General features: G+C 29.4%; 2 protein-coding genes and 1 long non-coding RNA gene across 3 annotated transcripts; 1 reads left to right on the forward strand and 2 right to left on the reverse strand.

The window, feature by feature from the left end:
- The first annotated feature begins 419 nt into the window (after positions 1–419).
- LOC108838656 (uncharacterized) lies at positions 420–1819 on the forward strand. Its single transcript, XR_001947554.2, has 3 exons — positions 420–795; positions 971–1012; positions 1078–1819. It is a non-coding gene; the product is annotated as an uncharacterized LOC108838656 (long non-coding RNA).
- A 500-nt stretch (positions 1820–2319) lies between these two features.
- LOC108810464 (protein CYSTEINE-RICH TRANSMEMBRANE MODULE 10-like) lies at positions 2320–3250 on the reverse strand. Its single transcript, XM_018582569.2, has 3 exons — positions 3115–3250; positions 2846–3044; positions 2320–2602 (listed from the first exon to the last, which is right to left on the reverse strand). The coding sequence occupies exons 1-3, from the start codon at positions 3158–3160 to the stop codon at positions 2572–2574; spliced, it is 276 nt and encodes a 91-aa protein (XP_018438071.1). The 5' UTR covers positions 3161–3250; the 3' UTR covers positions 2320–2571.
- An 11182-nt stretch (positions 3251–14432) lies between these two features.
- Positions 14433–15628, reverse strand: LOC108808486 (ATP-dependent zinc metalloprotease FTSH 2, chloroplastic-like). Its single transcript, XM_056987356.1, has 3 exons — positions 15488–15628; positions 14765–15154; positions 14433–14684 (listed from the first exon to the last, which is right to left on the reverse strand). The coding sequence occupies exons 1-3, from the start codon at positions 15626–15628 to the stop codon at positions 14433–14435; spliced, it is 783 nt and encodes a 260-aa protein (XP_056843336.1).
- Between the last annotated feature and the right edge of the window lie 263 nt (positions 15629–15891).

Raw genomic sequence — 15891 nt, forward strand, 5'->3', positions numbered from 1 at the left:
AACGATCCATGACAGTAAGTCCATAAGATACACATCTTAATTTCTAAATTATCTCTAATAAGAACCCAAATTACGTGAATTGTGTGTTTTATGGAAATACAAAATTTAGGTGACATATAAGCTTACTTGCTCTGTAATTTTTTCTCATGATTTTCTCTATGAGTAACTTGAATTTCAATAGTGCATATATATTTGACTATGCATCGACTTCGATTTCAAATTAGATCTTCAGTCGCTCTTATGAAAATGAGTGATTTAATTTATAAAAAGTGACAGCTAACTTTTACAATTACAGATGGAGATGAATGCTTAATCAAATAATGAAAATAATCAAATCTAATACAATAAAGTTGAATTATCTGCCTCCTTAGGCGTCCACGTCGCTATGTAGAGGGTGGGGTTTATCGACACGTGTCAGAACCATAGTGGATCGTCTGTGTTAGGCGTACTGCTCACTCTCCTCTTCTTCGTCTGTTATGTGTAGTGCACGCGATTTGTGTACTTTATCATACAAACAGATTCATGGCTTTCCCCATCACATCGTCTCTTAGCACGCCTCTTCGGCGTTTCAGATTACTTTTTTTTTTCACAAAAACGACGTTTCAGATTTACCATTAATCTTCTCATCTATTGATGGTTTCTCTTCAGTCTTCGCGAATCTCATTAAAAACTTGCCTTTCCACAATCCTTTGCCACAATCCTATTTGAAAACATCTTCCGCTTCTCGCTTCTATGACGGGAAGGGCTTTGTCTTTGATGATTTCTGTTTTAAAGCCATGGTTGGAAGATCTACAGGTATTGGTTATTTCTTTCTCTCTGGGTTCTGTTCGATTTCAGACATAAATAACTTACTCCTTAGATTTCTTTGAGCTTGTGATTTCTTGAGATTGTGTATACCAATTTTGGATTTGATTTAGTCTAAAGAGAATCTAGAACAGTACCAATTTTGGATTTGTTTTCTCATTGCCAGGCTTGGTCGATGCTTGATCAACTATCTGACCTCAAAATAAAGGTACATAAAAAGCCTCACAGTGTTCAATAATTCAATACAACACTCTCATATTGATTTATTTACAGGAGGAAATGATATAGGAAACCAACAGAGATCTTAAGAGAAAGATAGTGCCATCGAAATCTTAATGCCCAAAAAATTGAATTCATTTGAGATCTTTAACGATATTTCTGGCCTTCTCTCTCAATCTATCTCAGTTGGAGGAAAGTGATGCAGCCCTTAATCAATCATTAAGGGGATCTTCTTCTGCAGAACATCATCAACAACAGTAACAACAAGGCATGAGCTCTTATCAAGCAAACGTTGACTTATAGTTGACTTTTGTTTGTTTTTATGGAACAATCAGTACAATCAATGGTGTGACAAATGCAAGCAACTCTGCAACATCACATAATGTTACCAACGGGTTCTTCCCTGGATGAATGGTCTGAAAAAATACATAGCAATCTATAGGTATCATGGTTGTGCCATTAGGTTTCTCCAAGAAAACAATAGTTCATGATTACAGAACACTGATATATAACTAAGGCTGTCTGTGACAATATATATATATATATATATATATATATATATATATATATATATAATAACTAAGGCTGTAATATCACACTCCACATTCTTTGTTTTTCTCTTAAAATTCATAAATGTTTTTGAACTTCTTAAAATAAAAATTTTTTGTGGGAGCATTCTTTTAATCATTATAAAATATTGTACAAACTCAGTTGGATTATGATTAAATTCTCTGGATTTGTATATCTATCAAGGTATTCTTTTTAAATGTGTTTGTACATATATATTCACATGTAGTGAATAAAATTCCAAATTATTGGCTTCTAAAAGTTCCCATTACAGCATACCATTGAAATCAATTGGAAAGTAAATACATTTTGCCTTCTTTAACATTAATTTTATTTTATGTTTAAATTTAACTAAATTAACTTTGTTACGAGTATCAACATTTTATTCTATTTTTATTAAAATCGATCGCAATCATTTAATCTATTCTACTTTGATCTAAGCAAATTCAAAACAAAGTACACTATGATCGCTAATCATTCTTGGATCGAAAAATATCATTTTTTCAACATATTTTCATCGTCATATTTTTGAACATATATTCTTTACTAAAACCATAAAATAATTTACAAATTCATCTGATAATAAACGTACGAATCCGGCGCGTAGCGCCGGAAAACCACTAGTAATAGTTAAAACACAAAATGTTGTTATTTAACTCGAAGAATACTAATCAAATTATATGGTCTACGTATGAAACAAAACTATAACATTGTATGTATGTTTTCAGATTTGGAAAACTACTGGTCCATAACTTTTTGATTAGTCAATAAATACATAAAACAAGAGCTGAAGTAAAATTCCAATTTATAACCAATAAACCGAAAATAAAGAACAGAAACAAACACAATATGTGAACTCACAATTACACACAAATGTAACCAGAACAAAATGTATCAAACACGTCTTTTTAAAACAATTATAATTATTGGGGGATAAAATACGATGCATACCGAAGACGGTCAACGGTGAATATCATCTCTTCATTCAAAGCAACAGCAAAGCATACCCAGACTGCAATACAAACACACACATATATAAGTAACATTCACAAGAAAACATATAGTATTTTAGATCGTTGCACTATACGAGCGAATTAGTTCGTTTACAAACTGGACCGTTCTATTTCTTCATAAAAATGGTCCACGTTTATGAATGGTGAAAAACAAGTGATAGTATCCATGAGCCATCCGCTCCTCTCTATTCAAAGCCATGTTACATAAAGAAAAAAGAGAGATAGAGATTGCGTGGACGAACCATTCTTCCAAAAGTCCTGAATCTTTTTCTTTTTTCTTCTTCTTCTTCTTCTTTTTCTTCTTTTCCGTAGCCTGGCTATTATGTGGTGGCGGATACTGGGGCGGAGGACCTTGAGGATATTGCGGCGGAGGATACCCTTGTGCAAGATATGGCTGACCATATCCCTGCGATGGTGGAGGATAACTTGCCGGAGGATACCCTAAATATAACAATCACAACATTAGAATTCAAGAAAGAAAAAAGAGTAACGCAACAAAATTTGTAATTACCTTGAGGAGGAGGAGTACCAACGGGATGTAGTTGATCTTGAGACATCTTTTTATCTGCTATGATCACATCTGAGGTGCTTTCCTTTATTTATATAGAAATGTCTGCTCTTTTTTCTCTGAACACTTAGAAATGGCTGCTTATCTTCGTTTTGGAATGGAATAGAAATAAGACTTTTTTGGTCAACCAATAAAATAAGACTATTGGATGATAAATAATGATGACTGTAAAGGAGGTTTAGGAGACAAAAGACATGTTCTCTGATGGACTATAATCTGATATTGTAGATTATTAACTGTAAAAATAATTTCGATACTAATATTATTTATTCAACCCATTTTCAGACTTTACATCAACATTGCAAATCAATTTTTTTCTGAATGAATGGGAAATTATAACTAGACTACTTTTAGTTATTAGTTTTTCTTCCACTAAGTCTATCAATGGTTTTGGTTTTCGATGTATATGATTTAGGAGCTATTAATACATATCGTAATATAAATATATGTGAAATCATTTATCAATAATATCTTTAATTTATTTTTAATAGAAATATATGTTTTTAACAACTTTTAGAAATATTATAATAAAATAAAGATTTAAAAATTTATAATATTAAAAATTATATCTTTATATTTTAAATTGATAAAAATATTAAAATTAGTCAATATCTATATTATTACATTATATGGTGAAACAGATTGGGATTAAAGGTTAGTGTATAAAATGAAAGTTGTTTAAGTTATATAAATATAAATATATATATATATATATATATATATATATTTTTTAAATTGATAGAATATTAAACGTTAGTCAATATTTATATTATTCTGTTATATGGTGAAACATGTTAAAATTTATATTTTACTGTTACAGTTTTTTCATGTTATACAAAAAAACAGTCATAATACATCACTTAAATAGAATCACTTACTTAAATGATATTAGTTTGCATTATTTATTATCAAATGATTCAAAATATGTGGTACAACATCGATTATAATAAACGATACCGTTATTAAATTATTTTATATCATTTCAACAAAAACGATACAAATTTATATTTGTTACATCATTTCCAAAAATTGATACAAGATACAACTTTGCATCAATTAAATAACTGATACATTTACTATTTTCTGTTAGTATCACTTAGAAAATGATAAAAAGTAACATCATTTCAATAAAATATGCAAACTTGATATTAATGATAATTAAAATGCTGCTAACGTATTTTAATGTAATATTAATATGTATGTAATTCCTTTGTTTGTTGAATATATTGATGAAGATCTTATTATAAACTATAATATTCAATATTTTCATGTAAATTTATAGAAATAAAAATCTATTTGATAAGTAACTATAATAATTTGATATCATGAATTGCTAAAATGAAAACTGAATATATTTATTGATAAAGAATCTGAAAAACTATATTGTTATAAGTATTTCTATGCTCATAATAATATTTAATTAATTAAAGAAATAAAGAAGTCGAATGAAAAGATTTTGTTTTAAAACTAAAAATAATATTACAGATTTCCACATATATTTTTTTGTAACTGGATTTCCACATAATTAAACGAATAAAGTAACTAATTTTCTATTATTGCCATAATTTGTTTTGTAAATAAAAATTGAAACCGTTAAAATATATATATTTTCCAAAAATTTAGTAATATCTCCTATTTTTTCTCATCCACTAGATCACAATCTTTGGTAACAACAAACAAACTGCATATAGACCACGACATTTTCTATAAACTCATCTTCTTCCACACACAGTTCTTTAAAAGACTTATTCAACACAGTTACAACACAGAGTAAAAACTGTTTCTACTCAGTCATTTTAAATGGTTTCATATTCTGTTTTCACACTTTTCGATTGCTTTTTTTTTTCTTATTATATGGAATGGTTTCCATACTATCATCATTGATAGGTTAACAAAGATGAAGACAGTGAGTTTCAAAATCAACGGAGATATGCAAATAAAGGTTAAAATTTTATGCTATTTATACTTAAAATGATTATCTTTATTCACACAAAGATGCCAAGAGTTTCTAACTTTCTACATGATTTCTGATTTTTTTTTTTCTGTTTTGCTTTAAATTTTGTAGAACAAAAGTTTCTCCAGCTATTATGATGAACGATTCCTATCATGGAACGAAGAAACATGGAACACGAGTTATTGCGTTTACAAGATGGAATAAAATTCATGGACAAAAGAAAAGTTAGGAATTGAAGTTTATGTCTATTGGGTTTGATGTTTGACTTTTGTGTTTTTCTTGTTTTGTAAATAATTGTTTTAACCGTGATGTATTAATATAATATTCTTATCAACAATTGTGAAATATGAATTTGTTTATAAAGATAATAATATATATTAGAAAGAAAGGAAATTGCAACAAAGAATATAAATATTCAGTAAAAATATTAATTGGAATTATTTAACAAAATAAACCATTTTAATCAAATAATTTTATCAAAATTACGTTTGTTAAAATTGATAATAATTTTATGTCAGTTATTTATAAATGATATAAATTATTGAAATCAATTATTTTAATTGATAGAACTACTTGCATCATTTAACACTATTGATGTAAAAACTAACATCACTTATAATAAATGAAATATTTTAACATCATTTATGTGAATGATGCAAATAATATATATTTTTACATCAGTTATTATATGAATTGATGTAAATTATTTGCATCACCACTTTCAGAGTCACTTTTTTAAGTGATGTAAAATTCTTTTACATCATTTATAAATAATGCAAATATTAAAAATAAATGATGTAAAACTATCTTTTTTTTGTAGTGCCACTAGTTTATCGAATAAGCACTGTAAAATGGGTTATCAAACTTATTTTTTTTGAAAAAAATCAAAATATCTCGAAAACTAATTATGAGGTTAGAAATATCAATCGAAAACACAACTTTTTATAATACTTTAAAACATATTGTATTGTAAAATTTATTAATCTGTAATAAAAACATTGTATTATCTACACTTTAAATTATAGACATCAAATCTCAAATGTTTAAGTTTAAATCCCGGATCAGAATCTCGTTTTAAAAAATTGATACCACAAAAAAAAATGATACCACATTATAAATTTATTAAACTACAATAAAATACTGGAAAATATTCAAACTCTCAAGTTTAGTCATCAAATTGTAAGAATTTAAGTTCAAATTTGATCTCACACTTTGAACAAACGGATAGAGTTATTTTATCAAAATATAAACCTAAAAGTTAATCCGTTTTTTCAAAGTGCTTAAACCACTAGTACGAAGTGCTCATGTTACATGCTATTATCTAATACAAAAGAAATTCCTTTGTTCAAAGTGTTCATGTTACATGCTACTATCTAAAACAAAAGAATTTTCCTTGTATCCTTGGTAGAGGACAAATCGCTAAAAGAACCCATGTGCAATTTGCCAGGTAAGAGTATATGGCACGATCAGCCATTGGAATGGGCATGGTCCAAAGGAAAATTGGCAAATTCATATCTTTGTCACAACGAGCAGGAGGCAAGCACCATGATCAGCATCATTAACTGGATGCATTTATAAGAATCTCTAGCTGCCTTGGACTTAGGTCACCGAACAAAAAAATCAACGGACCCAAGTATGTCCAATAACTAAACCAGAATGATGTTTTTGCTCTATCTACAATCACACATCGCAAAAGATCTTGGAGATTCTGCTTTGGATCGAGCGTGCTTCTAACTGTTCGTGAGAAGCGGTTTGCATCTCCAGTATGCCAAAAATCTTTCCTCCCCAAAGTATATTTATTTAGCCATGATATCCAAAGCGATCGTGCATTTTTAAAAATGTTCCAGACTTGCTTAAGTCGGAAACCCCATTTAAAATCATCCATGAGTCGAATGCCTACCATGCTTTCTGTTTTGGGTTTACAAACATCAGACCAAGCAACTAGAGCACCATTTGTTGAACCCATCTTGTTCTTTCATAGAAAAGCTGAACAGGGAGAATCAGTTTTTAAGTAGAACTGCTTTGGCAAGACAACATTAAATTCTAAAAGTTAAGCATGCTATAAATTACTGATGCAAGCAACCGGATTTTACCACCAAAGAGAGTAGTTTTACTGTCCATGAATTAAGTTTTTGGTTACTTCTAAAAAATTGTAGGAGAGTAGCTATATAGTCATTCTTTGGTTAAGATCACATAACTCTAAGCGCCCAATTTAAACTTAGAAAATCTTTAGAAACTAATTTATTAGAGTTATTATACAGTTTCGGGAACCATAAAAATATTAATGATTTTGATAAAAAAATTGATAATTTGATAATTTATTTTTATTTTTATTTATAATCTTCGAATATTTTTCACTGGGTTCATTTAAATCTAGATCTCATCTAGCATGAGGCCTAAGGTGGGTTTTTCACTTTTTTGAAACATACTAAGGAATTTTTTTTAAAAATAAGCTTATTTTTTTAAATAGCTTTTAAATACAATCGTGTTAACCAAACATGTATCCACAATGTTTTAAAAAAATTATTATACAAATAAAATTTACCTATAAACTGGAGCCAAAATTATATTATGATAAACGAAAGAGTTAGTCGATCTACGTGGAAGGGATCTTTGATAAACATCTAAACCAACAGACTAAAAGTGATTTACTAAATTAAAGGCCCCAAATGACTTTATATTAATTGGAGCTTTGAAATAAATGTCTTTTTCAGTACACTGTAAGAGCATCTCCAACCCCACTCTATTTTTTACACTAAAATAGAGTTTGGAGTAAAAAATGCTCCAATGGTACTCTATTTCTCACTCTATAATAGAATGAAAAATAGGTTTACTCTAAATATAGAGTAAGTTGTTTTTTTTTTGTTCATCACTCTATATTCTACTCTAAAATAGAGTACCATTGGAGCAAACTTCATCTCTATTATAGAGTCACTCTATTTTAGAGTAAAATATAGAGTGAACCCTTGGAGATGCTCTAAAGAGTTTCTCCAACGGTAAATTCCAGACAAATATATAACCAAATAAAAATAATAAAATAATCCCTCTGTTTCATAATAAGTGTCATTCTGAGCTCATTTTGTTGTTACACAAAGAGTGTCACTTTATAATTCCAATGTAAATTATATTAATTTTTAGCTGAAAATTAATTGCAAACTGCATTGATTTTATAAATAATTTTATTTATCTAAAATACTATTGGTCAAAGAGGTATAATTAATTACAACTTACATATATTTCAACAACTTTCTTAATCTGTGTGAAAAATGTCACGACGACACTCTTTAAGAAACGGAGTATATAGAATGGTAGGAAAGAGCGACATCTGAGGTTCTTTGAACCAATAGTTTAGGAACCCATTCCAAAACTTTAACGACACCTGTTTCATTTTCATTAGTCTTATGTAGAGCAGTTAAATATAATTATATAACCACAACACATTTAAATATTAGTTTTTTTTATTTTTAAAAACCTTAAATTAGCTTCTCCAGCGATGAGGTTGTTCTAAGGATGCTGTTGCCAGCGGTTTGCGAAGATATCGTCTTCAAAGTCACTATCTCTCTTGCGTGTTTCTTATTTATAATGCTCACACTTGCCGGAGAGTAACTATAAAATATCTCAACTAAGAAGGAAATTATGCAAACTAAAATGCAATATCCTTTTTGGTAAAAAATGCAATAGAAATTTTGAAACTTGACCCATTTAAAAAGACTTTTCCATCGTTGTGCTAGCATACATCATCTTCCATATTCAAGTTGACATTAATCTATTCTATACTAATTTTCAGATAGTTGATGGCTTGACTACGCATGGAGACAAAAACTATATATTATTAAAACGGTTGACTATCATACAAAAAGTAATATGGACTAGACCAAGTATTATGTTAATACTGATTGTAGATATTTTTTAGGAAAAATGATTGCTGGCTACGTGAAGTATTAACCATCACATGGCTAACCATGCAGAGTACAGTAATGTATACCTAACTACACGAAGTATATGTTATGCATGACTACATCCCTCAACTTAATGATGTTATGTAATTAACATCACGAGTTTAAATTCATTAATTCAAAGAGTTATATAGATGTCAGAAACCGTTTAAATCTACCGTTTCATCAATTAAAATATGGTGTAATTGATGGTAATTGAACAAAATATAATTTATAAAATCAATATTTTTTATAAAATTTTGATAAGTAGTGTTTTGACATTTTTTTATTTTAGTGTATTTGAAAATTATACTAATTATATCATTTATTTATATTAAATATGAAAGTTATATAAGATATTATTTAGTTTTGTTTTTAATTATTTTAGTCTGTTTTGTTATTAAATTTCAATAAACAGATGTAATTCTTTTGATTAATTGTGTGATATATATATATATGATCTATTTTTATTATAAAAATTATTTGATGTCGATTTACTAACTCTAATATCTTATTTGTTTAATATAAAAATAATTAACTTGGTTAAATTAATGAATTACTTTATTTATATTTTCATAAGAAATTGCATTCATTTAACTTACTAAACCATATTATATTCTTATATTATTTTATTCTTAAAATTCAATAATTAATAATTACACAATATCTTATATTACTTTCATATCTAATATAAATAAAATAAAATAAATATATAGTTTTCAAATACACTAAAATAAAAATGTTAAAACACTACATATCAGAAATGTTAAAACATATTAATTTTTTTATATTGGATATGTATAAAACAATTCTTACGATTTTAATACATTGGGTTAAAATCTAATTTTAGTTAAATTATTGTCGGATTGGTCATATTTTAATTAATGAAACGAAATATTTAAATAGTGTCTGACATCTACATCTGTTTTTGATGAATAAAATTAAACTTGTGATGTTAGGTACATAGTATCATTAAGTTGAGGGATGTTGTCATGCATAACATATACTTCGTGTAGGTAGGTATACATTGATATACTTTGCATGGTTAGCCATGTGATAGCCAATACTTCAAGTAGCCAACAATCATTTTTCCTATTTCTTATATCGTTTCAAATGTTTTAGATCATTCTATCTAGGCCTCGACATAAAATCTGGAACCCGAAATCCGAATTGAACCCGAACCAAAAAATCCGACCCGTTATCCGACCCGAAATGTAAAACTATCCGAACGGGTTTTGTAGGGTGGTATAAAAAATATCCAAACCCAAAATGTTATTAACCGAACCCAAATGGATAATCCGGAAAAACCCGAAACTAATAGTTAATATAAATATTTTGAAATATGTATAAGTATTTTAATTATTAAATTCAATATTTATGGTAATATGATATATAATAATAAATATTATTTTTTTATAAATGTTTTAAGTACACAATTAATTATAAATAGATACTCCCTCCGTTTCGAATTATATGTCGTTTTGGAGCAAAATTTTCGTTTCAAAATAAGTGTCGTTTTATGATTTCAATGCAAAATTTATTGTTTTTTTAATCTAATCTATTTTTCTATTGGTTGAAATCTAATTAGGTGTATTGGTAATGATGTTTTTATCTAGTAAATATACAAAATTAAATGTTTTATTAATCTGTGTGCCGAAGTCTAGAACGACAAATAAATTGAAACGGAGGGAGTACTTTATAATTTGTTCATTGAAATAAGAAGTCTACTCTTTATAAGGTAATATATATTGTTTACAAATGATATTTGTTTTCATGTTTGATCTAACATTTTATTATTAATTATTTTATCCATTTTATGTGTGAGAGATTAATTTTTATTTGATTTAGGTATTTTTATTTATGTTTTTCTTTAAGTTTTTGTTTTTTACTTTAGTTATATATCCGAACCGAACAGATATAACCCGAATCCGAACGATATATGGTTACTTTATGGATTTTAGGAAACAATACAATTTTAACTGAACCCGAAATGTTATTATCCGAACCCGACCCGTACTAATAAAATTTTAGTATGGAACCTAAAAACGTAAACCCGAAAACTCGAAAATCTAAAAGACCGGTATCCAAACGCCCAAGCCTATCTATCAGTAAGAAGAAGAAACGTGAAGTCCAAGAAGGAAAGGAAGAAGAACAAGTAAAAGAAGAAGAAGTAACAAAGGAGAGTCAAGTAGAAGAGAAAGTCAGAGTGGGAGAAGATGCTAGTTGTTAATTTTGGAAGTATTTAAATCTACGTGAACAAATAAAAAGTTGTTGTGAATAAATTTGAGGTATATATATCTGAATATCAGTTATATTCTTTCTTTTTTTGTTTTGAAACCTTTTTTTTTTGAAACTTATCAGTTATATTCTTATTACATGTATTTGGTGATTAGGAAGAAGAAGAAAAAACGATAGTGGGAGAGTGAAAAAATAAAGTTTTGGTCATCTCACTTTCATGTTTTTTGTGAGAGTAAAGGAACGAGAAAACAAGGTGGGAGAGTGATACTTTCTACACATCCTTGTTAGATACAAATGAACCCTTATTTATGGAGAAGAAAAAGGTCGGCAACATTGAGATACTTTAAGACAAAATAACAAAAATATATTGCAATGGATAATCACTAAATATTATTTTAACATTCCTTCTGAATTACTCCCTCTGTTTTTTAAAGATGTATGTTTTGATGTTTTCACACATATTAAGAAAATACATTAACTATACATCATTTTTAGAAATTATCAAATTCCAATGCATTTTAATCAATAGTCTTTCAATAAATTCAATCAATTTTATTAACAATTTTTGTATAGGAAACATAAAAAAAATACATCTTTGTGAAACAATTTATTTTTCTAAAACATCTATCTTTAAAAAACAGAGGGAGTATCTATTTTGTATTATGTATCGGTTCGATAAAAGCTTAATCATGGAAAAACCTATTGGATAAAAACCACAAAAAGTACATTAACATAATTGTTTCCTGAGAGTACTAGAAATAACATTTTTTCATAAGTCACGCAGATATCGCATTTCAATATTATAGATATGTTTTTGGAATGTTGTAGTAGAAAGTGCCTTGACGAACAAGTCAGTCAGATTATTTAACGACCGTACATACTTGATATCTACTTTTTGATTTTTTCGAGCTCCCGTATGTAGGAGAAAATTCTTTGAAAAATATGTTTGGTTCTGTTAATGCAATTTGCAATTTGCACATTTCTTGCCATCATATGTAGGATAGAATTATATTGATAAGTATCCTACATATCGTCTCCAGTTGTTGGAGTTGTTGATAGAGGTCATAGAATTGACCCGGATGATGGCAAGAACATGGCATGGACTCAAGCTATGGAACAAGATATATAACTTGAAGAGTTACAACAACATACATCCGGAAGTGAACGTGGAAGCGATATCGCGAATAAAGCGTTTGGACTTTGGAGAATTGAAGCTCAAGGAGATGAAAGATAGTGTTGAAGATTTGTTGAAAGTAGATTTCAAGTTTAAGGGAGAGAATGTTGAATTAAGCTTGAAAGAAAAGGAAGCTTGAGATAAAAAAAATTAAAGACCTAATCCTACCAATTTATGGTTTAGTAAAGAAATATGTTAAAGTTCATAGAGAGTAAGAATTATCTAATCCCTATATAAGGAGATTTAAGGTTGTTGCATAACTTATGAGTTTTATAAGTGTATATGAAAGTTTAAGGTTTTCAGAGATTTTTATTAAGAGATTAATAAGATAATTATTCTTATTATTATTGAGTTCTTTGTGAGATCTTGATTACGAGAGACTTGATTTTTATAAATATCTCTTGTAAATGTTGTTGCAGTAAGTATGATTTGTCTTTCATGTCTGTAGTCTCATAGTTTGATGCTTGTTGGGGATCCAACTATCTTCTTCTTGTTTAGACTGGTGGATGTAATATATTAGACACTAGGATTGGCCCGCCCTACGGGCGGGATGTAAATTAGAAAATAATTTAAATAGTTAGATATAATATTTAATCTTATCTATTATTATTCTAAAATATAGATTTGTTGTTAAATTTTGTCGACAGTATTGTTTGTAAAGACTAAATAAACCATACTATCTAGAAGATTAGATGATTTTCCTTTAAGTAATTGATGCGCTAATTATAGTTGAGAGTTGGTTGTGGTATTACATCGTTTTGTAATTTTCTAGAATTGGATGAATATAAATAAAATTGCGAGGAAAGAAAGAATTTGTAAATATAGATTAGTAAAATATAGAGGTGGAAAAATTCTTATTAGGACAGTTAATTATTAGTCATGTAAACCGAAAATAATAACATTAAAATATTGTATATCGACATGTTGGATAGCTTAAATTTGATATAAACCGATTAACGATGCACTTTTGGTGAAAAAGATGTATCATGGCAATGAGTTGATAATTTTAATGTAAGAGTAAAATGTCAGAAATAATCTTAGGGGTTTTAATTTTTTTTCCGTATATTTTATATTTGGAACTTTAAAACTGATTATAAACTGATAACTGATATATTTCTGATTAAAATTTAGTAGTTGAAATATAAATATTGATAACATAATCAAAATGACTACAAAAACATACGGAAAATATAGTTTTATTGAATGTTTTAGAAAAAAAAAATATAGTTTACAATAATTATTTGCGTTACTAATAATGTTAGAATAATTTATGCTGACTGGATTATAGATTTTATGAGGTTATGTCATGCAGCGGTTGCGTTGATTTATTTGGAATATATTTATTTTGTTTTATGGATGAATAAAGTAGTACGATATATTCCATGGAAATATTTAACCACTGAAACATAGTAAATACATATTAGAGGCTCTGTATTTGTAACCAATAATTGGGCTTATGTGTAAGTTTTACTATGATGGTTCCATCAGAACCGGAAATGCAAAACTCTAAGATAAGACAGTTGTCTGTTAACTAAATTTAAAATCAAAACATAGTCAAGAGTCTCAAAAAATCAGAATTTGTATTTTTAGAAAACAATGTCTTCGTCGAAGCATAAAAGATTAAAAGTGTTCAATAACACATTGGCTGCTGTTCCTGCAATGAAACTGATGAGATCAGTAAGTTAAAATCGGTTCAGAGGTAGCAGAAGAATAACGCTAGAAGAAAAACCACTCTAGTTGACCCAAGCATCTTTCCTATCAATCCCAAGTTAAAGAGCTAACATATATACTGGATTTCTATGTTTAATGGATGACTTTATTCATTCATAAAACGACCATCTGCAGTGACTTTTCACATTGGACATTTATTTTGGATTGAACGCTAGAAGAGTAACCACTCTAGTTGACCCAAGCATCTTTCCGTGAAGCGTCCAAGCATAAAAGTGTTAATCACTGATTACTACAAACTTACATACACATTAAAAAAAGTGTCAACGGAGTCATCAATCTCTTTCGATGATATCGCTGTCTTGGCACGTCGTCCAGCCAATATGGTGGCCTCATTCAACAGATTAGCAAGATCTGCTCCACTAAATCCAGGTGTTCTCATCGCTATCACTTCAAGTGAGACATCATTTTCAAACTTCTTAATACCAGCATGAACCTTGAGAATATCTGTTATCCCCTTGATGTCTGGAACGTCAACACTTACCTGCATCACAAACTCATAGCTTAGCACCAGCTTTTACTAAAAGATAATATAATATCAATGTTGCATGAATCAGATAGTACTGGTCGGTCAAACCGTCCCGGCCTCAGCAAAAGCAGAGTCAAGATGTCTGCTCTATTGGTTGCAGCACCAATGATAATACCAGTGTTACCTTCAAACCCATCCATCTCAGTTAGCAGCTGATTCAAAGTCTGCTCTCTTTCATCATTACCTCCACCAATTCCTGTTCCTCTTTGCCTACCAACAACATCAATCTCATCTACAAAGACAATGCAAGGCGCGTTCTCCTTGGCCTTCTGAAAAAAAAAAAGATCACGGACCCTCGAGGCACCAACACCGACAAACATCTCAATAAACTCAGATCCGGAGACGGAGAAGAAAGGCACACCAGCTTCCCCGGCAATAGCTTTCGCCGAGAGCGTCTTCCCAGCACCAGCCAAGAGTAAAATAAACTAATCAACAACACAGTAAGAATACAACTACCACGCATGGAACTGAATCCACCTTTTAAAGATTTATCTTCTGCTAAAACACTACACAAAGAGTAAAAACATCTGGAAAATCTATTATTAAAAAGAAACGAATTACACAAAAGTACAACATTTTCAGAGTTCAAAAAAAAAGGAAACGAACAGAAGATCTGTTCGAGGAGAAGAATTTTAACATATATTTATACTGAACTCTCAGATCCAAAAAGCTTTGAAAACAGATCGTGGAAGAGGAATCAATGGGAGTTAAGACGATAACATAAACCGTTTTAGGCTGTGGGAAGAGGCAGCGTAAACTTCACCGCCTCGCCACCGTGAGAATGGGAATGACGAATCTCGTTTCTTCTCTTCCGACGTTCTAGGGTTAGAGGGTATCCGGGCCGAATAACACGCCCAACCGCACAAAGCCCAATCGCAGGACACGCAGACGAAGCCCATGATAACACGGAGTAATTGATACGGTGCGTCTAGAGAATTGGACACGTGTCAGATGCTGGGCAACCGAATTTCTGACGTGGACGCTGATGTGTCAGCAGGAAGGATCCAACCTTCTTTTATAGTAATAGATGGTTCCTATGGTAAGCGTTATACTACATCCCTTTTTAAAATTTATTTTCAAGAAAGACATCAATACCCTATTTTTGTAATTAACATGATGAGAATTTTTCTTCTTTTTATTTTTCTCCAAGTGGGTTTTAACA

This window comes from Raphanus sativus, chromosome 6, assembly GCF_000801105.2.
Source record: "Raphanus sativus cultivar WK10039 chromosome 6, ASM80110v3, whole genome shotgun sequence".
NCBI lineage: Eukaryota > Viridiplantae > Streptophyta > Magnoliopsida > Brassicales > Brassicaceae > Raphanus > Raphanus sativus.